The sequence below is a fragment of the Rhinopithecus roxellana genome, unplaced genomic scaffold (genome assembly GCF_007565055.1).
Source record: "Rhinopithecus roxellana isolate Shanxi Qingling unplaced genomic scaffold, ASM756505v1 contig4090, whole genome shotgun sequence".
NCBI classification, from domain to species: Eukaryota; Metazoa; Chordata; class Mammalia; order Primates; family Cercopithecidae; genus Rhinopithecus; species Rhinopithecus roxellana.
The window spans coordinates 167733-185568 of NW_022142979.1; the positions used below are offsets into that span (position 1 = coordinate 167733).

Sequence of the window (17836 nt, forward strand, 5' to 3'; positions counted from 1 at the left end):
GGCATCAGGGACCCTTTTGTGGAAGCCCCCACCCCCATCAGGGGTGGGGGCACTGGTTTCGTGATGATTCAAGCGCATCATTTATCGTGTACTTTAGTTTTGTTATTATTACATTGTAACATGTAATGAAATAATTATACAACTTACTATAATGAAGAATCAGTGGGAGCCCTAAGCTTGTTTTCCTGCAACTAGATGGTCACATCTGGGAGAGATGGGAGACAGTGACAGGTCATCAGGCATTAGATTCTCATGAGGAGTGTGCCACCTAGATCCCTCACGTGTGCGGTTAACGATAGGGTTTGTGCATTTAGGGAAGCCTCATGCTGCTTCTGATCTGACAGGAGGCAGAGCTCAGTGTTTACGCACTTACAAGAACCTCATGCTGCCTCTGATCTGACAGAGGCTCAGGCAGAAATGCAAGTGAAGGGGAGTGGCTGTAAATACAGATTAAGCTTTTTTTTTTCTTTTTTCAAATGGCAAATTCTTTCCTGACACATGAAGCTTTACTCACCTGCCTGCCACTCACCTCCTGCTGTGCCGCCTGGTTCCTAACAGGCCAGGGACTGATATACCAGTCCGTGGCCCAGGAGTTGGGGACCCCTGCTCTACATGAAACAGGAAACATTGTGATAAAAGAAAACTTAAAATACAAGGAAGGAAGGTATCACCCCATATGTTTTCCACGTTTTGTGGTATGTTCTCTGTATTCCTTGTGGGTTCATTATACAGTGTTCACTGTATAATTATACAGTTATTCGCTGATATATATGAGTCCAGTCCATGTAACCAGGGTACATCTGTTGACCACCATCTATGGGATATCGCTTAATCCCTCAAGCCTCGGTATACCTGTCTTTAAAATATAAATGAATTTATCTTGCAAGTTATTAGGATGAGAGGATATATCTACTAGGTTACAAAGTGGAGCTCCTGGATTAAGTAAAATCTGTAAGTTCTATTTAGAATGCTAATGGGTTTTGCTACCGTACATAAAAAGCTGTGACACTCTCTCCTAAAATTTCTTAAAATTTTGCTATACTGTTAAACAGTTTTAGTTTAAATGAATCAACATAGATGTTACATTAGTGTTTAATATGTTGACAGTTCATTTATTTACTAAATGAATGTTAATGTTTTTGAGGCCATCTCCTTATGTAAAATTAATAATTTAAGAATAAATATTAGCCAGGCACAGTGGCTTATGCCTGTAATCCCAGTGACTCAAGAGGCTGAGGCAGGAGGATCACTTGAGCCCAGGATTTTGAGGCTGCAGTGAGCTATGATCATACCACTGCATTCCAGCCTCCAGCGACAGAGCAAGACTCTGTCTCTAAAAATAAAAAAGAATAAATAGACCAGTGCCTGTAATCCCAGCATTTTGGGAGGCCGAGGTGGGTGGATCACCTGAGGTCAGGAGTTCGAGACCAGCATGACCAACATGGTGAAACCCCATCTCTACTAAACATACAAAATTCGCTGGGCATGGTGGTGGCCTATATTCCCAGCTGCTTGGGAGGTTGACGCAGGAGAATTACTTGATATCGGGAGGCAGAGGCTGCAGTGAGCTGAGATCGCGCCACTGCACTCCAGCCTGGGCAACAAAGTGAGACTTCGTCTCAAAAAAAAAGAATAAATATTATATTACTTAAATTAACTCTCTTGTTTTAGCAAAGCCACAACACTTGAGAAAACCTACGGACCTGCATGGATAGCCTATGGACATTCGTTTGCGGTGGAGAGTGAGCATGACCAAGCGATGGCTGCTTACTTCACAGCAGCACAGCTGATGAAAGGGTACGGCAGAGTAAACTCATCAGACTCCATGAAGGGATGTTTTTCCTAATAGAAATGAAATTTCTGTTATTGTTACTGCTATTTGGTTGCTAAACTAAACAAAAACATTTTACTTGCCTTTTAATCTAGTTGCTTGTGATTGTAAAATAACTGCAAGCGGAGGGGTAAAGAGGCTGGTGTGGTGAATTTGCCTAGCAGTTGATTTCAACCAGTGCAAGAAGGAACTAGGAGATTAGGCCGGTAGAGGAGATGAATTATGAAAGCCCTTCTTCACATGCTTATGCAAGAGTAAGAGTATTCACGAGCAAAATCATTATCTCTTATCCATTACCAAGAGGTGTTTGATGTGGCTTAGTGGAAAGTGCAGGACTGTGTTTGCCAATATTCTAGATTTATATCAATATTAAATGTGTTGCTGCTAAGAATGTGTTAACTTTGAGGAGTAGAGCACTGCTATTCACATTGACTTCGGTTTCGCCATCCGTTAAAACTCACAGCGTTCGTTTGTGTGGACTGCTTCTGTTGACTGGTGACTCCATCCCTGCCTGGAGAGGTAGTGGGAGTGCAGTGGTCCAGAGGCCTGGTCTGGAGTCATACCTCCTGCACTCTTCCTGGCTCCTCCACTCCCAGCCATGTGATGTTGGGCAAGTTTCTTAGCCTCCTGAGAAATAGGAATAATAGCAAAATTTACTCACTGGCTTATTGTGAGAAGTAATTGAGATAATACCAATTAAAGACTTTGAAGAGTATCTTACACATAGAAAGCATTCAATGAAAGTTAGCTACCTGGCCAGGCGCGGTGGCTCAAGCCTGTAATCCCAGCACTTAGGGAGGCCGAGACGGGCGGATCACAAGGTCAGGAGATCGAGACCACCCTGGCTAACACGGTGAAACCCCGTCTCTACTAAAAAATACAAAAAAAAAAAACCAACTAGCCGGGCGAGGTGGCGGTGCCTGTAGTCCCAGCTACTCAGGAGGCTGAGGCAGGAGAATGGCGTAAACCCGGGAGGTGGAGCTTGCAGTGAGCTGAGATCCGGCCACTGCACTCCAGCCTGGGCGACAGAGCAAAACTCCGTCTCAAAAAAAAAAAAAAAAAAAAGAAAGCTACCTTTGTTTATTGTAGTATGCAGGTGTGGAATCATATATTTATCTGTATTGAATTTCATCCTGTTAGGTTTGATCTCTTTGCAAACTGTTTGACTCTTTTTGGCACTCAGTTCTGCATCCAAATTATTATCAACCTCAGTCAATAGTCATATTAAATTTGGTAAGTATGAATTTTATATCTAAGCATCCAAGTAAATATTGTGAAGGACATAGCTCTTTAGCTGTATTAGTCAGTAGGGTTGCTCTAACAAAAGACTACAGACTGGGTGACTTAAAGGACAGAAATGTATTTTTTCATAGTTGTGCAGGTTTAGAAGTCCAAGATCAGGGTGCTGGCCAGTGGAGCTCCTCTTGAGGGGTTTCTTCCTGGTTTGTAGATAATTGCCTTCTTACTGTGTCCTCACATGACAGAGAGCGCTCTGGTGTCTCTTCCTCTTGTAAAAACATTAACCCTATTGGATGAGAACCTAACACGGACCCTATTGGATAAGAGCCTGACACTAGCCCTGTTGGATAGGAGCCTGACACTAGCCCTGTTGGATAAGAGCCTGACACTAGCCCTGTTGGATAAGAGCCTGACACTAGCCCTGTTGGATAAGAGCCTGACACTAGCCCTGTTGGATAAGAGCCTGACACTAGCCCTGTTGGATAAGAGCCTGACACTAGCCCTGTTGGATAGGAGCCTGACACTAGCCCTGGTGGATAGGAGCCTGACACTAGCCCTGTTGGATAAGAGCCCTACACTAGACCTGCGGGATAAGAGCCTTACACTAGCCCTGTTGGATAGGAGCCTGACACTAGCCCTGTTGGATAAGAGCCTGACACTAGCCCTGTTGGATAAGAGCCCTACACTAGACCTGCGGGATAAGAGCCTTACACTAGCCCTGTTGGATAGGAGCCTGACACTAGCCCTGTTGGATAAGAGCCTGACACTAGCCCTGTTGGATAAGAGCCTTACATTAGCCCTGTTGGATAGGAGCCTGACACTAGCCCTGTTGGATAAGAGCCTGACACTAGCCCTGTTGGATAAGAGCCCTACACTAGACCTGCGGGATAAGAGCCTGACACTAGCCCTGTTGGATAAGAGCCTGACACTAGCCCTGTTGGATAAGAGCCTGACACTAGCCCTGTTGGATAAGAGCCTGACACTAGCCCTGTTGGATAAGAGCCTTACATTAGCCCTGTTGGATAAGAGCCTGACACTAGCTCTGCTGGGTAAGAGCCTGACACTAGCCCTGTTGGATAAGAGCCTGACACTAGCCCTGCTGGGTAAGAGCCTGACACTAGCCCTGTTGGATAAGAGCCTGACACTAGCCCTGTTGGATAAGAGCCTGACACTAGCCCTGTTGGATAAGAGCTTTACACTAGCCCTGTTGGATAAGAGCCTGACACTAGCCCTGTTGGATAAGAGCCTGACACTAGCCCTGTTGGATAGGAGCCTGACACTAGCCCTGTTGGATAGGAGCCTGACACTAGCCCTGTTGGATAGGAGCCTGACACTAGCCCTGTTGGATAAGAGCCTGACACTAGCCCTGTTGGATAAGAGCCCTACACTAGCCCTGTTGGATAGGAGCCTGACACTAGCCCTGTTGGATAAGAGCCTGACACTAGCCCTGTTGGATAAGAGCCTGACACTAGCCCTGTTGGATAAGAGCCTGACACTAGCCCTGTTGGATAAGAGCCTTACACTAGCCCTGTTGGATAGGAGCCTTACATTAGCCCTGTTGGATAAGAGCCTGACACTAGCCCTGTTGGATAAGAGCCTGACACTAGCCCTGTTGGATAAGAGCCTTACACTAGCCCTGTTGGATAGGAGCTTTACACTAGCCCTGTTGGATAAGAGCCTGACACTAGCCCTGTTGGATAAGAGCCTTACATTAGCCCTGTTGGATAAGAGCCTGACACTAGCTGTATTGGATAAGAGCTTTACACTAGCCCTGTTGGATAAGAGCCTGACACTAGCCCTGTTGGATAAGAGCCTTACATTAGCCCTGTTGGATAAGAGCCTGACACTAGCTGTATTGGATAAGAGCCTGACACTAGCCCTGTTGGATAAGAGCCTGACACTAGCCCTGTTGGATAAGAGCCTGACACTAGTCCTGTTGGATAAGAGCCTGACACTAGCCCTGTTGGATAAGAGCCTGACACTAGCCCTGTTGGATAAGAGCCTGACACTAGTCCTGTTGGATAAGAGCCTGACACTAGCCCTGTTGGATAAGAGCCTTACACTAGCCCTGTTGGATAAGAGCCTGACACTAGCTCTGCTGGGTAAGAGCCTGACACTAGCCCTGTTGGATAAGAGCCTGACACTAGCTGTATTGGATAAGAGCTTTACACTAGCCCTGTTGGATAAGAGCCTTACATTAGCCCTGTTGGATAAGAGCCTGACACTAGCCCTGTTGGATAAGAGCCTGACACTAGCTGTATTGGATAAGAGCTTTACACTAGCCCTGTTGGATAAGAGCCTGACACTAGCTCTGCTGGGTAAGAGCCTTACATTAGCCCTGTTGGATAAGAGCCTGACACTAGCCCTGTTGGATAAGAGCCTGACATTAGCCCTGTTGGATAAGAGCCTGACACTAGCCCTGTTGGATAAGAGCCTGACACTAGCCCTGTTGGATAGGAGCTTTACACTAGCCCTGTTGGATAGGAGCCTGACACTAGCCCTGTTGGATAAGAGCCTGACACTAGCCCTGTTGGATAAGAGCCTGACACTAGTCCTGTTGGATAAGAGCCTGACATTAGCCCTGTTGGATAAGAGCCTGACACTAGCCCTGTTGGATAAGAGCCTGACACTAGCCCTGTTGGATAAGAGCTTTACACTAGCCCTGTTGGATAGGAGCCTGACACTAGCCCTGTTGGATAAGAGCCTGACACTAGCCCTGTTGGATAAGAGCCTGACACTAGCCCTGTTGGATAAGAGCTGACACTAGCCCTGTTGGATAAGAGCCTGACACTAGCCCTGTTGGATAGGAGCCTGACCTGTTGGATAGAGCCTGACACTAGCCCTGTTGGATAAGAGCCTGACACTAGCCCTGTTGGATAAGAGCCTGACACTAGTCCTGTTGGATAAGAGCCTGACACTAGCCTGTTGGATAAGAGCCTACATTAGCCCTGTTGGATAAGAGCCTGACACTAGCTGTTGGATAAGAGCTACACTAGCCCTGTTGGATAAGAGCCTGACACTAGCCCTGTTGGATAAGAGCCTGACACTAGCCCTGTTGGATAAGAGCCTGACACTAGCCCTGTTGGATAAGAGCCTGACACTAGCCCTGTTGGATAAGAGCCTGACACTAGTCCTGTTGGATAAGAGCCTGACACTAGCCCTGTTGGATAAGAGCCTTACATTAGCCCTGTTGGATAAGAGCCTGACACTAGCTGTATTGGATAAGAGCTTTACACTAGCCCTGTTGGATAAGAGCCTGACACTAGCCCTGTTGGATAAGAGCCTACATTAGCCCTGTTGGATAAGAGCCTGACACTAGCTGTATTGGATAAGAGCTTTACACTAGCCCTGTTGGATAAGAGCCTGACACTAGCCCTGTTGGATAAGAGCCTGACACTAGCCCTGTTGGATAAGAGCCTGACACTAGCCCTGTTGGATAGGAGCCTGACACTAGCCCTGTTGGATAAGAGCCTGACACTAGCCCTGTTGGATAAGAGCCTGACACTAGCCCTGTTGGATAAGAGCCTGACACTAGCCCTGTTGGATAGGAGCCTGACACTAGCCCTGTTGGATAAGAGCCTGACACTAGCTGTATTGGATAAGAGCTTTACACTAGCCCTGTTGGGTAAGAGCCTGACACTAGCTCTGCTGGGTAAGAGTCCTACACTAGCCCTGTTGGGTAACAACCATACCCTTAGGACTTCATGTAACCTTTATTATCTCTTCATAGGCCCTATCTTGAAGAACAGGCACAGTAGGGGTTAGGGATTTAATGTATGAATCTGGGGACGGAGGGGACACAAACAGTCTGTAGCACTAACATATTACTAGAAATAACCTTCCAGATTACAGTTGTACACCCAGTTACGGATCCACCTAAATGATCCTCATACTCAGTTCAGGTCTTTCCATCCTGTTCACCAAGATGGGTGAGACCTTTTCCACTTCTCTTCTAAAGCTCAACTCCAGTATCTGCATATTTCCCGTGTGCATCAATCTGATAATTTGTTACCAAAAAAAAATAAAAGTCTCAAGAATTCACTGAGTTGGTTTTTATGGGCACATGCTGCAGTCTGGTAATTTTGATTTGACATTTTGGGTGCCCAGAAACAGAATAGTCATTTGTTAGTTCCTAGCTGGGAATCAGAATCAATGATAATTAATGACACAATACCTTCAGTGTTTCCAAATCTAACAAACTTTGTCATTAGATTCTCACATTAAGCTAGGGGTGGTAGCTCACACCTGTAATCCCAGCACTTTGGGAGGCTGAGGTGGGAGGATTACTTGAGGCCAGGAGTTTGATACCAGCCCTGGCAACATAGTGAGACCTTATCGTTACAAAAAAATTTAAAAATTAGCTGGGTTTGATGGTGCCTGCCTATAATCCCACCTGTGTGGGAAACTGAGTCAGGATGGTCACTGTGCCACCACAGTCAAGCCTGGGTGACCAGTTGAGACACCGTCTCAAAAACATCATGATAACTCATCAAGATAAGCATTATTTTTCTTTCAAGTTTACTTACCTGTCAGAGCAGCCTGCACTTTCTTGTCTGTGTTTGGATAAATGCTTGAAATTGGATGAATATTTTTACGTTTCCTTTATGATTGTTTTTTTGAGTCATTGGTTATTTAAGAATATGTTGACATTTAACTTCTACATACTTATGAATTTCCCACATTTTCTTTTGTTGTTTTTTAACTTAATTCCATTGTAGTTGGAGAACATACTTTGTGTGATTTTAGTCCTTTTAAATTTATTGAGGCTGGCCGGGCACAGTGGTTCACACCTGTAATCCCAGCACTTTGGGAGGCCCAGGGGGGTGTGGATCACTTGAGGTCAGGAGTTCAAGACCAGCCTGGCCAATATGGTGAAACTTCTTCTCTACTAAAAATACAAAAATTAGCTGGGTGTGGTGGCTCACGCCTATAGTCCCAGCTACTTGGGAGGGTGAGATAGGAGAAGCACTTGAACCTGGAGGCGGAGGTTCCAGTGAGCTGAGATCACACCACTGCGCTCCAGGCTGGGCGACAGAGCGAGACTCCATCTTAAAAAAAAAAGAAAAAAAAAAATTATTGAGGCTTTTTTATGGGCCATTCTGGAGATTATTCCAGATGTATTTGAGAATTCTCCTCGTGTTGGGTGGAGTGTTCCATAGATGCCTGTTATATCTACTTTTCATAGTGGTGTTGAAGTCTTCTGTTTCATCATTGATCTTCTACTTATTGATTCTCTGCATTATTGCAAGTGAGGTATTAAAGTCTTCAAATTTTATTGTTGAATTTTCTATTTCTCCCTCCAATTCTGGTACATTTCACTTCATGTATTCTTAGTCTCTGTTGTTAGGTGTGTATGTGATTGTCATATTTTCTGGATGGATTGAGCCTTTTATCATCATAAAATATCACTATCGCTAATAATACTTTTTATTTTTATTTTTATTATTATTATTTTTTTTTCTGAGACGGAGTCTCGCTCTGTCACCCAGGCTGGAGTGCTGTGGCCGGATCTCAGCTCACTGCAAGCTCCGCCTCCCGGGTTCACGCCATTCTCCTGCCTCAGCCTCCCGCGTAGCTGGGACTACAGGCACCGCCACCTCGCCCGGCTAGTTTTTTGTAGTTTTTAGTAGAAACGGGGTTTCACCGTGTTAGCCAGGATGGTCTCGATCTCCTGACCTCGTGATCCGCCCGTCTCGGCCTCCCAAAGTGCTGGGATTACAGGCTTGAGCCACCGCGCCTGGCCAATACTTTTTAAATAAAGTCTGTTTCATCTGATGTTACTATAGGCACACCAGCTCTTTTTTGTTACTGTTTATATGGTGTGGTTTTTTTCATCCTTTTAATTTCAACTTGTGTTTTGAATCTAAAGCATGTCTCTTGTTGACAACATATAGTTAGATCAAGTTTTTAAATCTATTCTGCCAGTTGCTGCCTTTGGACTGTTTATTCCATTTATGTTTAATTACTAACAAGATAGAATTTGTGTCTGGCATTTTGTTCTTTATTGTCTATACATCACATCTTTTGTTCCTGTATTTTTCATTACTGCCTTCTTTTGTGTTGAGTAAATATTTTATAATGTCCTATTTTAATCCCTTTTTTTATTATACTATATTTTTTTAGTAACTTTCTTAGGTTGGTTATCTTTAGGATTATAATTAGCACCTTAATTTAAAACGACCTACTTTGAATTAATACCAATTTAATTTTAATAGTATACCAAAACCTTACTCCAATATAGCTCTGTTTCCTCTTGCCTCCTTATGCTGTCATTGTCATACAGAATACATCTTCCATATTGTAAGTCCATCAGCACAGATCTGTGATTATTATTTATTAGTTGTTTTTTAAATCAGATAGAAGAGTTAAAAACAAAAACACATTTTATACTGTCTCATAATTACCAATATAGCTATTTTTATCAGACTCTCATTTCTTCATGTTGGAAACCAAAAATAAAATTTGAAGACCCTCCCCAACTATCTAAATGGGCTTCCTTCTCTAGGCCAGGGCGCTCTAAATTTAACCTGAAAGACTGGTTCAGGCCATGATGGGAAGTGGGGGTCCAACACGCCTCTTTACACCCTACCGCATTAACATCAACATGGATGTTAATGGACCTTCAGTCTGATAAGAAGAAACACTTACTATCTATCCTCTGACGCCTGCTACCTGGAGGCTTCCTCTGCATGATAAAATTTGGTCTCTGCAACCTCTTACAACCCAGATATTGCTTACTATCGATAATAACTCTTTCAACCAATTGCCAGTCAGAAAAATCTGAAATCTACCTGTAACCTGGAAGCCTGCACTTCGAGTTCTTAGAATTTGACTCTTCTTCAACAATGTGGATTTGAATTCCTATGTAGTATCCTTCTATTTTAGCATAAAGGACTCCCTTTAGTATTTCTTACTGGGCAGATGTACTAATGACAGATTTTCTCAATTATACATTGTTATTATTTATGTAATTTTGTTTTTCAAAGAAGCTGTAAGAAGTGTATAATTTATATCATTTGTTATATTAACCCTGTTATTTACCATTTTTTGTTCTCTTTATTTGTTCCTATGGGTTCAAGTTACCATCCAATGTTACTTTCTTACTGTAATATAGCTTTGCTGTCACCCGCTTCCTATTATGCTGTTATTGGTAAACCTTACATTTCTGTATGTGATAGACTCAACAATATAATTCCATATTGAGTATCCCTAATCAGAAAATCCAAAGTTCAAAATGTTCCAGAAGCCAAAACTTTTTGAGCAGTGGCATGACACTCAAAAGGAATTGCTCACTGGAACATTTTGGATTTTCAGACTAGGGATGCGTAAATTCCAAAAAAAAAAAAAAAAATCAGAAATCCAAAACACTTCTGGTCTCAAGCTAAAGAATAAACCTGTACATAGAGTCTCACTCTCTTGCCCAGGCTAGAGTGCAGTGGCACCATCACAGCTCACTGCATTCTCAAACTCCTGGGCTCAAGGGATCCTTCCGCCTCAGCCTCTCAAGTGTCTAGGACTACAAGCCCATACCACCATGCTTGGCTAGTTTTTTATTACTTTTTAGAGATGGGGTCTCACTGTGTGCCAGGCTCGTCTTCAACTCCTGGGCTCAAGCATTCCTTTCACCTTGACCTCCCAGAGTGCTGGGATTACAGGCGTGAGCCACTGTACCCAGCCTACAATTGCTGTTTAAATCAAGAGAAAAAAGAAATACATGCTAAATTGTCTTTTGTAATTACATAATTATCTTTACTAGTACTCTTACTTTTTCTTGTGCATTTCAGTTACTGTCTGGGGTACTTTCAGCTTGTAGAGCTTTTTTGTGTGTTTTCTGTAAGGCGATTTGCATTAAATTTTCTCATTCCCCCCCCCCCCACCCTGGGAATGTCTTAATTTTCAACAGATAATTTTGCTGGTTGTAGAATTCTTGGTCAACTTCCTTTCAGTACTTTGAATGTCATTAGCTGCTTTCTGGCCTCCATGATACTTGGTGACAAGTCAGCAGTTGATCTTACTGAAATTGCCTTGTATGTAATTAATGATTTTCTGTAACTGCTTTAAACATTCTCTTTTTCATCTTTTTCAGTGGTTTATTATATGTCTAGGTGTGAATCTCTTTGAGTTTATTCTTCTTGGAGTTCTTAAAGCTTCTTGGAAATCTTCTAGCTGTTATTTTCTTCAATATTCTTTCTGCTCCTTTCTTCTGTCTTCTGGGACTCCTATTATATGTGTGTTGGTATACCTGTTAGTGTGCCACAAGCCTCTGAGGTTCTGTTCATTTTTCTTCTTTTTCTGTTTCTCAGATGGGACAATCTCAGTTGACATCTTTAAGTTCAATAATTCTTTTTTCTGCCTATTCATGTCTGCTCTTAATCCCTTCTAGTGAATTTTTTATTTCAATTTTTGTACTTTGTAACTCCAGATTTGCTACTTGCTTAATTTTTATAATTTCTGTGTCTTTACTGGTGTTCTCTGGTGAGACATTGTTCTCATAATTTAGTTTTGTGGACATCATTTCTTTTAGTTCTTTAGAATTTCACATGGCTTATTTAAGCTATTTGTCTTGTTAGTCCAACATCTGGGCTTTTTCCCAGAATGGTTTCTATTGACTGCTTTTTTCATGTGTATGGGCCATAGTTTCCTGTTTCTTTGCATGTCCTTTTTTTGTTGAAAGTAGACATGTAAAGTCATATAATGGGGCAGTTCTGGAAATGAGATTTTCCCACACAGCCCCAGGATTTATTGGTCATTGTCACTGTTTGTTTAGTGACTTTCCAGAACTAATTCTCTGATTTATATCCTTTGTTGTATGAAGCCACTGAAGCCTCTGCTCAGTTAACTAGCAGCTTTGATATCTCTTCAACCAGTACGTCTTCCACCCTTTGCGGAAGGGCTCTGCACATCTTCAGCACTCAGCATTGTTGACAACTCTGCCTTAGCCTTCACTTCATTCTAGCACAGAGCCTCAAGATCAGCCAGAGATGAGATAATAGGACCTTCTCAGGCCTCCTCTGTGCATGCATATAGCCCTATGCACGTGTATGGCCTTCCCAATCCCCAGGAATGTGTCAGAGCTCTTTATAGCCCCCTGTGGACATCTTATTCCCCAGGTTTCCTTTTAAGTTTGTGGCCTGCATCCAGTTTGCCCTGACTGGGATAGCTGCCTGAGGCGGCAGCCAATGCTAAATAATTGCTGTTGATTGTTTCCAACAAATCCCCTGGGGATAGAGCTTTTCTCACTGGGCTCGGAGGTTAGTAGAAGATAAGCTATGAGCGGGGCTCTTTTAGGAGCTACCAGACAGGTCAAATAGCAGCAGTTCCCTGTGGGGTGTTTGAGGAACTCTAAATTAATTCTGCTCTCTCCAGTGGCTGCAGGTTAATGGCTTTACAGCTACTGTGGTTATGAGGCTGCTTTGTAATGCGAAGCCAGGGAAAGGGAGATGAGAATAAGACAAATTAAAGCAGCATGAGGTTTGTTGTTCTTACTGAGATTTAGCCATTTTTCTTGAATATACACTCCTCAGATTGTTTTAAGAGCTTGATTACCTTCCAAAGTTCTGAAAAAGTTGGTTTTGATAATTTTTGCCAGTGTTCTTGTTGCTTCTATGGATGAATAGATTTTGGAGGCCCTTACGCTGCCATTTTGAAAGCACTTCCAAGAGGTTAGTTGTAAATACTTGTAAAGAATTTGTCATGACCTTCTGTAGAGGATATAATCTTAATCTGAGTTACGGCTCTCGATTAGAACCAAAGCACATACCAAGCAATCAGTATTTATTGATGTTCCGAGATCATCATCAAAGAAAGATTGTCTTATTACACTTGCTTTAATGCAGTCGCTGATCCAGTCGTGTGAACAGATGGAGATTCAATTAAAAAGTAGTTCTGACTCTGCCTAGAACTGCCTCAGACGGTGGGAAAATGGAATCAATACACAGAGCATTCTTCATTCTCTTCTGCATAGAACTGACTCTCATGCGAATTCACAGAAGGGAGAGCATTGATGTTAGAAAAGTCAGAGGTAGCTTCGTAAAGGGAAGTAGACCTCGAACACAATCTTGAAGGATAAATGGTGTGAATAAATCGGAGGAAGACCAGTATAGGCTGTGGCATGACATTAGCATCAAGGAGGAAGACAGCACCACAGAGACGTGCCCTTTTGCTTTAGAGAGTTTTTGTTTTTTTACTGTGGAATAAAATGAAAATTAAAGGTAAATAGAAGTGGCAGCTGATTAGTCCAGAGTCCATTAGGCATTCATTAAATATTTATAAATTAAGAGTTAGAAAAAAGTAAATGCTGTGTTTTGGCAACCTTTAAATTATTTTGCAGATAGGATTTGAAGTTGACAGATTAATTTCTGCTAAATCACAGTTTTTGGTGTTAAATATGTGAAATTTTCCAATTTTTTAGGTGTCATTTGCCTATGCTGTATATTGGATTAGAATATGGTTTGACCAATAACTCAAAACTAGCTGAAAGGTTCTTCAGCCAAGCTCTGAGCATTGCACCGGAAGACCCTTTTGTTATGCATGAGGTCGGCGTGGTTGCATTTCAGAATGGAGAGTAAGTACTGGAAGACTAGAAACCCTTCTGTTAACTAGTGATTGTAAATAGAGTAGACAGTAGAGTTAACTGACCAAAGTGACTCTTCAGTAGATTTGTACTGTTAAGTGTTCTGTTTTAGGAGAAGGAGATAGAAAAAAGAGAGAAACTGTTATCTTGGATTTCCTTAAAAATTCTAAAACCAGGTTTTGGTCTTTTTTGACCTGAGCTACCACTTGTTTTCTTACATGATTGGACAATTCAGATTACACATACCCCACAGTGTGGCTGGGAGCACTGTGGAATCCTTAGTTATCTCTGTGTTGATAAGGAGTTGAATTTATGTATTTGACAAAGATTTGACATGGTTTTTGAAACAAAAGTGTTTTCTATTTAGTTACTAGTAAGTCAGAAAATTTAAGTAATTAGAATGACCCAATCTCTGAGTTTCCTGGTCAGTGGAGGCTTTACTGTACCCTAGGATATCTGTGGAATAAGTGATTTGGTGTTACACTCAAAGAGAAAAATGTCTATAATCCTTTGCATTGCAATGATATACAAATTTTAAACTGGTAAATTAGTTTTAGTTTTTTTTGTTTTTGTTTTTGTTTTGAGATGTAGTCTCGCTCTGTCACCCAGGCTAGATAGAGTGCAGTGGCGCAATCTCAGCTCACTGCATTCTCTGTCTCCCGGGTTCAAGCGATTCTCCTGCCTCAGCCTCCTGAGTAGCTGGGATTACAGGTGCCTGCCACCACGCCCGGCTGATTTTTTTATTTTTAGTAGAGACGGGGTTTCACCATGTTGGTCAGGCTGGTCTCAAACTCCTGACCTCGTGATCCGCCTGCCTCAGCCTCCCAAAGTGCTGGGATTACAGGCGTGAGCCTCCACGCCCGGCCGTAAATTAGTATTAATACTACTGCAGTGTCATTTATGGCATGTATGTGTTCTAAAAAATGGGTTATCTAGGTATTTTTTTAAAGCTTGAAGCTTTAAAATAGTAATCTTTTAATATAATACAGTAATCATCAGTATTTGCAAATTTGCCTACTCACTAAAATTTATTTGTAACCCCCAAATCAGTTCCTGAGGTGCTTTCCTAGCCGTTGGCAGACATGCCCACGGCTGGGAGAAAGCTGGGTCTCCTGGCACACACATTTCCAGCTGGAGTCTAAGAAGGCAACGCTCTGCCTTTTCTCCCAGTTCAACTATAAACCAGTGTACTTTTTGTGGTCTATTTAGTGCCACAGTTTTCACATTTTTGTGCTTTTTGTTGGTTATTTCACTGTTTTGAAATAATCCCCAAGCTTAGTGAAATGCTGTCTCGTGTTAATTGTGATGTATCTGACAGAGGAAACACGTGTTAGAGAAGCCTCATTCAGGCAGGCATCAGTTACAGTGCTGCTGGCCCTGACTTCAACATTGATGAATCAACAGTATGTACCAAATAAGACGTCTTTAAACAGACACACACATAAAACAAGGTTACGCATTGATCGATTAGAGAAAATGTTACCAGAGAGTTGCAGGAATCTAACTGTGTTTCCCCTGGGAGCCGCGGTTCAATATTTGCTAACTCAGTGTGCCCAGTGACTTTATAGAACATAACTACTTTACAGAACATAACTACTGGTTGGGTGCAGTGGCTCGCGCCTGTAATCCCAGCACTTTGGGAGGCCAAGACGGGCATGTTGCTTGAGGCCAGGAGTTTGAGACCAGCATGTGCAACATGGCGAAACTGTCTCTACTAAAAATACAGAAATTAGCTGGGGATGGTGTTGTACGCCTGTAATCCCAGCTGTGTCAAGAGGCTGAGGCACAAGAATCACTTGAACCCGGGAGGCAGAGGTTACAGTGAGCTGAGATCGCACCACTGCACTCCAGCCTAGGTGACAGAGTGAGACTCTTAAAAATATATATATATAAATACTACATCTCCCAAAATCTTGAAATCTTGAACTCTTGATATTAATGCCATAAAATTAATCATTTGTGACTTAACTTTGAATTTTTATAATTATTTCCAGCAGTTTACCCCATTGCATTTTAGTACTACTAGAAGATAATCCAAAGTTTTTTAAAAGTTTATATTTGGTAATTTTGAATAATCTGCAACCTTTTTTCCGTTCATTTTAGATGGAAAACAGCCGAAAAATGGTTTCTTGATGCTTTGGAAAAAATTAAAGCAATTGGGAACGAGGTATTCTTTGTTGTATCTGTAAATACACACATACTACCACGGAGTGTTTACTGTTAAATGAGGAAAATCTCATTGCCTTCAAAGATGATAAGCTGATATTTTCATAACAAGCAGCTATTAATGTTTGCATTGTCAGTTAACTGTTTTACCACATGGTAAGAAATGAGGTTTTTTTCCTAATTAAGAGGGCAAGTGTTGGGCCTTTGCTTCTTAAATGGGCTCTAGCTTTGAAATGGGAGAGGCATCAGAACAGATTGGATGATTATTTGAAGCTAGGAATAGTCGTTGGTTTGTGGAAACTATTGGGCACTGTAGCGTCTGATGTAACATTCCTTCTCGAACTTCAGAGAGCTTCTTTGACTGAAGGGCAAGTAAACTATAGCAGCAGGTCCCACCTCTGAAAGGATAGGGATGGGATAGGTATTACTGAAATTCATACCTTTTGTTGCTGTTATTGCATACTGAGTGTGTATTTGGGCCTTTCCATTTTAAAATATTTGACTGCTTCTGTTGCATGAACGATGTACCCCATGAATTGGCGCTTATGAGTTAACCTAACAGTTATCAAGGAGGTGCATATGGCGATATGACTTAAAAGCAGTAACAATTTTAGATGCCATAAACTTGCGTAGGTAAGAGATGTGCATGATGCTCTTCTGTTTCACCCGTGCCTGTTTTGTTTCGCTCTATTCTGATTTTCGCTTCTCGGCTTCCTGCTGTTCCTGTTTGTGCGCACACCTGCCCACAGTTTTCTTCTCCCTTGGCTGTTAGCTCTCTCTGCTGTTACAGACACAGCTTTGCCTTCCTGCCTAGCGATCTGCCTGTCCCCATAGACACAGCTTTGTCTACTTTGGTCTCTCATGTCATCTGAACTTATAAACACTATTCCTGTGTTTGCACATGCATGTATGTAGAGCAGGTGCCTCTGCCGCATAGTCTTGGTTAGTTCTGGATAATCCAAGTGTTTTGTTAATAGGGGATTGCCACTTGCCACCTTGTCAGTGTTCAGACGGGCTTAGCAGCATCAGCATCGCCTAGAAGCCTGCCAGAAGTGCAGAATCTCACACCAACTGAATCAAAATCTGCAGTTTTAGCAAGATCCCCAGGGGATTATCATGCACAGAAAAGTTTGAGAAGCACTTTCCTAAACCATACTTTAGGTTCAACTGAACCTGTATTCTTTGATGATTAAGAGGCAGTAAATTTAGAGTCTTACAGAAATTTAATGGTTTTAAGTATGAAAGCACAATACTATTGAAATGTCAAAATGCCCATTAAAAAGCTATACGAAGAGGGGGAAAATACTGACTTTATTAGAAACTGCGGCAAATGTTAAAATAAAGAGAAATAGTCATGCCTAAGAGTCATTAAATGATTTTTCATTCACATGGGCTGTGCCTCCTAGAATTGGTCTCAATAGAGTTAGAGAATCTGTGGCTCGGGTCTGTTCATTCATTTAGTTGACATATATTTAATAAGCCATAGGCTCTGAGCTAGGCGTTGGGATGCAGCGGGCAATGAGTTTACTATTGCCTGACCTCAGATCAACTGGGGAATGTAAATAAGTAAATTGATGGTGAAATACGGTACAATTGAGGAACTAAAGGTGCCCACAGAGAAAGGCAGTTCACCCAGAAATGAGCCTTTTGCATACACCTCAGTCCTGAAAGTCATCACACGTTAGCCAGGCAAAAATTAGGGCAAGGGTATTTCAGTATTTGCAAAAATTGGAGCTAATTCAGTATGACTTGGATTTTGAGTTCACAGAGAATGTTAAGGAGTGGGTCAAGAGGGTTAAGTGTGGGTCACTAAGGGCCCAGAACGAAAGAGTTTGTACCTTATCCTGAGGAGAATGGGAATACAAAAGGGATTTAAGAAGGAAACAATCTGGTCAGACTTTTATGATTGGGGCCCAGATTTGACTCTGTTAATGAGGAAGGTGAGGATTACATAGGTTGGAGTTATGCCTAGCAATTAGAAGGAACCAGGCCTGGTGTGCTTCATGGAAGGGTCAGAGGGGATGGGG

At 42.2% G+C, this 17836-nt stretch overlaps 1 protein-coding gene across 2 annotated transcripts in view; it reads left to right on the top strand.

The window, feature by feature from the left end:
* The window catches only part of CDC16 (cell division cycle 16), a 43679-nt gene that overhangs the window by 15187 nt on the left and 10656 nt on the right, over positions 1–17836 (top strand). For both annotated transcript variants that reach the window (XM_010374822.2, XM_010374823.2), the window contains 3 exons: positions 1672–1797; positions 13482–13634; positions 15747–15810. In XM_010374822.2, coding sequence (XP_010373124.1) covers positions 1672–1797; positions 13482–13634; positions 15747–15810 — 343 coding nt within the window. The remainder of the gene's footprint in view (positions 1–1671; positions 1798–13481; positions 13635–15746; positions 15811–17836) is intronic.